Source organism: Panicum virgatum, chromosome 7K, assembly GCF_016808335.1.
Source record: "Panicum virgatum strain AP13 chromosome 7K, P.virgatum_v5, whole genome shotgun sequence".
NCBI classification, from domain to species: domain Eukaryota; kingdom Viridiplantae; phylum Streptophyta; class Magnoliopsida; order Poales; family Poaceae; genus Panicum; species Panicum virgatum.
The window spans coordinates 41,607,201-41,609,689 of record NC_053142.1 but is presented as its reverse complement, the minus strand read 5'-3'; the positions used below and the strand labels follow the sequence as shown (position 1 = coordinate 41,609,689).

The 2,489-nt window shown below is 54.2% G+C and overlaps 1 protein-coding gene across 1 annotated transcript; it reads right to left on the bottom strand.

The window, feature by feature from the left end:
* On the bottom strand, positions 1-1,531 carry LOC120642668 (ethylene-responsive transcription factor 6-like). Its single transcript, XM_039919234.1, has one exon. The coding sequence runs from the start codon at positions 1,368-1,370 to the stop codon at positions 402-404; it is 969 nt and encodes a 322-aa protein (XP_039775168.1). The 5' UTR covers positions 1,371-1,531; the 3' UTR covers positions 1-401.
* Positions 1,532-2,489: the final 958 nt, after the last annotated feature.

The following is a 2,489-nucleotide window of genomic DNA, read 5'->3' as shown; positions in this document are numbered from 1 at the left end:
TACAAATAAACGATAACAGAATAGACAACAATAAATCATTTTCTTACATGAGCTCATAAATAAATTGAACTTGAATCAAGTAGGACACTGGTACGTAGGTCATCTCGAACGCCACATCCTGATGCTTATTTTTTACACAAGCATCGAACGATCTACACGTACCTCTGTATACCAGTTTTTTCATAAAATCAAATACTATTTACTACGCCATGTGTCTGCTCCTTGTCAATTATTTTATCACGCCGGTTGGCTTTTGTTTAGGCGCGGGAGGATTATTAGGCCCAATAATCCTCTTGGATTTGAAGGAAATTAACCAATTTCCTTGGCAATGCAAAAGAATTGTAGGTCCGACCCTTTCCTAATCCAATCACCTCTAGTCATCTCTTGACGGTCTTAGCATCTCAATTAACGGTGAGCTGCGGAAACCCCATCGCCGGGTGCGGCGACAGCGGCGGCATTCCGCCGAGCAACGCCTCCCAGTACTGATCCCAGCTCCCGCTGGACGGCTTCACGGGGAGCCAATCGGCCCCTGCGCCCGCTGCCTCCGTCGTTGTCGACGTCACCGTCGAGGACGCGCTCGCTGTGGTCTCGCGCGCCGACATGGCCGGTGACGGCGAGGTGGACGACGACGACGACGGCATCTCGATCTTCACCGCCTTGTTGATCACCGCGAGCACCTCGACGTCGCGTTCCTCCTGCGGCCGCTTCCGTTTGTTCGCCGGGGCGGCCTGCGTCGCAGCCGGAGGCTGCGGCGGTGGCGCCCACAGGTCGGCGCCGCGGGTGCCCACCTCGTTGGGGAAGTTGAGGATGGCCTTGGCGCCGCGCATCCGGAACGCGGCGCGGTCGTAGGCGCGCGCGGCCTCGACGGGCGTGTCGTACGTGCCGAGCCACACGCGCGAGCCCCGGCGCTTCGGGTCGCGGATCTCCACCGCGTACTTGCCCCAGGGCCGCTGCCGCACGCCGCGGTACTTGCGGAAGTCGTCGTCAGCGGAGGCGGCGGCCGCCGGCATGGGCGCGGTGACGGACTCCGCCGTCCACGCGTACGAGCTCGGCGGCACGGTGATGATCAGCGCCGGCCTCACGGGGGACGACGGCTCGCTCCCAAACTTAATCATCACGGGGGACGCCATCGCAGCGGCAGCAAGGGCAGCGCCCTCGCGCTCGTGCGTCAGGTGTGCATACCCTTGCTGCCGCAGCGGCGGCAAGAACGACGGCATGGACTGGAACTCGGGTTGGGGTTGCAGCATGGGGAAGGTGACGTCGTCTGGAACTCTGGTGCTGCCCACCGGGACGCCGCCGCAACCACCGTCAAGCAGGTGCTCGCCGATGAAGTCGAGGGCGAAGCCGTCGGAGTCTCCGGCGAAGTACATGTTCTTCTCTTGATGGAGCTGTGGAACTGTACACAGTACACACTACGCAGCAAGGAGAGAGATGACACGAGAACTCAAACTCTCTCAGGTTCTCAGCTGGCTACTCTGGATCTGAGATCTGAGAACAAAATTTGGGTGGTGGTTCTACGCTTTATAGGGAGGCGGACTGGCGGAGCCGTGGAGGCAGGCAGCGAGGAGGGACCAATAATGGAAGAGTAAAAGAGACCGCGAGCTTAGGGGTTTCCTCCAGGTGAATTTCTTTGACCACCTTTTTAGTGGAGACTGGAGACTCACCCTAGTCTTTGCGTCTTGCCGTCATGTCTCGCCATTAATCTTGAGCTCACCTTAGTGCTGGATTAGTCACGTCGAGGTGGGGAGTGAACGTGTACGCCTCTAGCTAGTTGGGCCGTCAAGTTTACTATACATCCGTGGTTTCAAAGATGTGACATCTGCAATTGGAAGTGGCATTCTGTTGGTTTTGATATTTGACGACCCTTTCAGATTCTCCATGCTGTGATGATGTCTTTTTTTTGAAAGGTTGTGATGATTTGTTCAACATCCAGTACAGCACTATATCGCTACATTATGTGAATATGGAGGCTTTTTGAACTGAACAAATATATATACGTATGGCTTCTATTTTTCTTTAGCGTTCAGATATGCTAAAATTAATTAGTTACATGGCACATCCACTTTATCCATCAAAATAAGTTGGAGTGACATTTTAGCCGCATGCTGTCTGTGATTATTTTATTATGTGTTAAGTTTGGGTGTTTCCGAAATCAACACAAAACTCGACTGAGGGGTATGACGGTCCCGCCGTCTTTTATTAAGAGGAAGTGCCTTGGGCCTCCCGGCTGAGAAAATCCTCCGAACCATTCTACTAGAGCTATCTAACCAAATCAGCTAGAGGCCTGTTCAATAAACCCTAAATGCTCATGATAAGACTGAGTCCAACAGGCGAGGCATCGGTGAAGGCAAAAGCAAAATGCATCTCTCGTCCGCACTGTGCGCTCGCGGCACCCTCTCCAACAGCGGAGGCAACACGCGACGCAAACTGCCTTCGTTGGAGAGAAGATGCAAATATACACACCCTCTCTCCTCAAATGCAAACTCCCG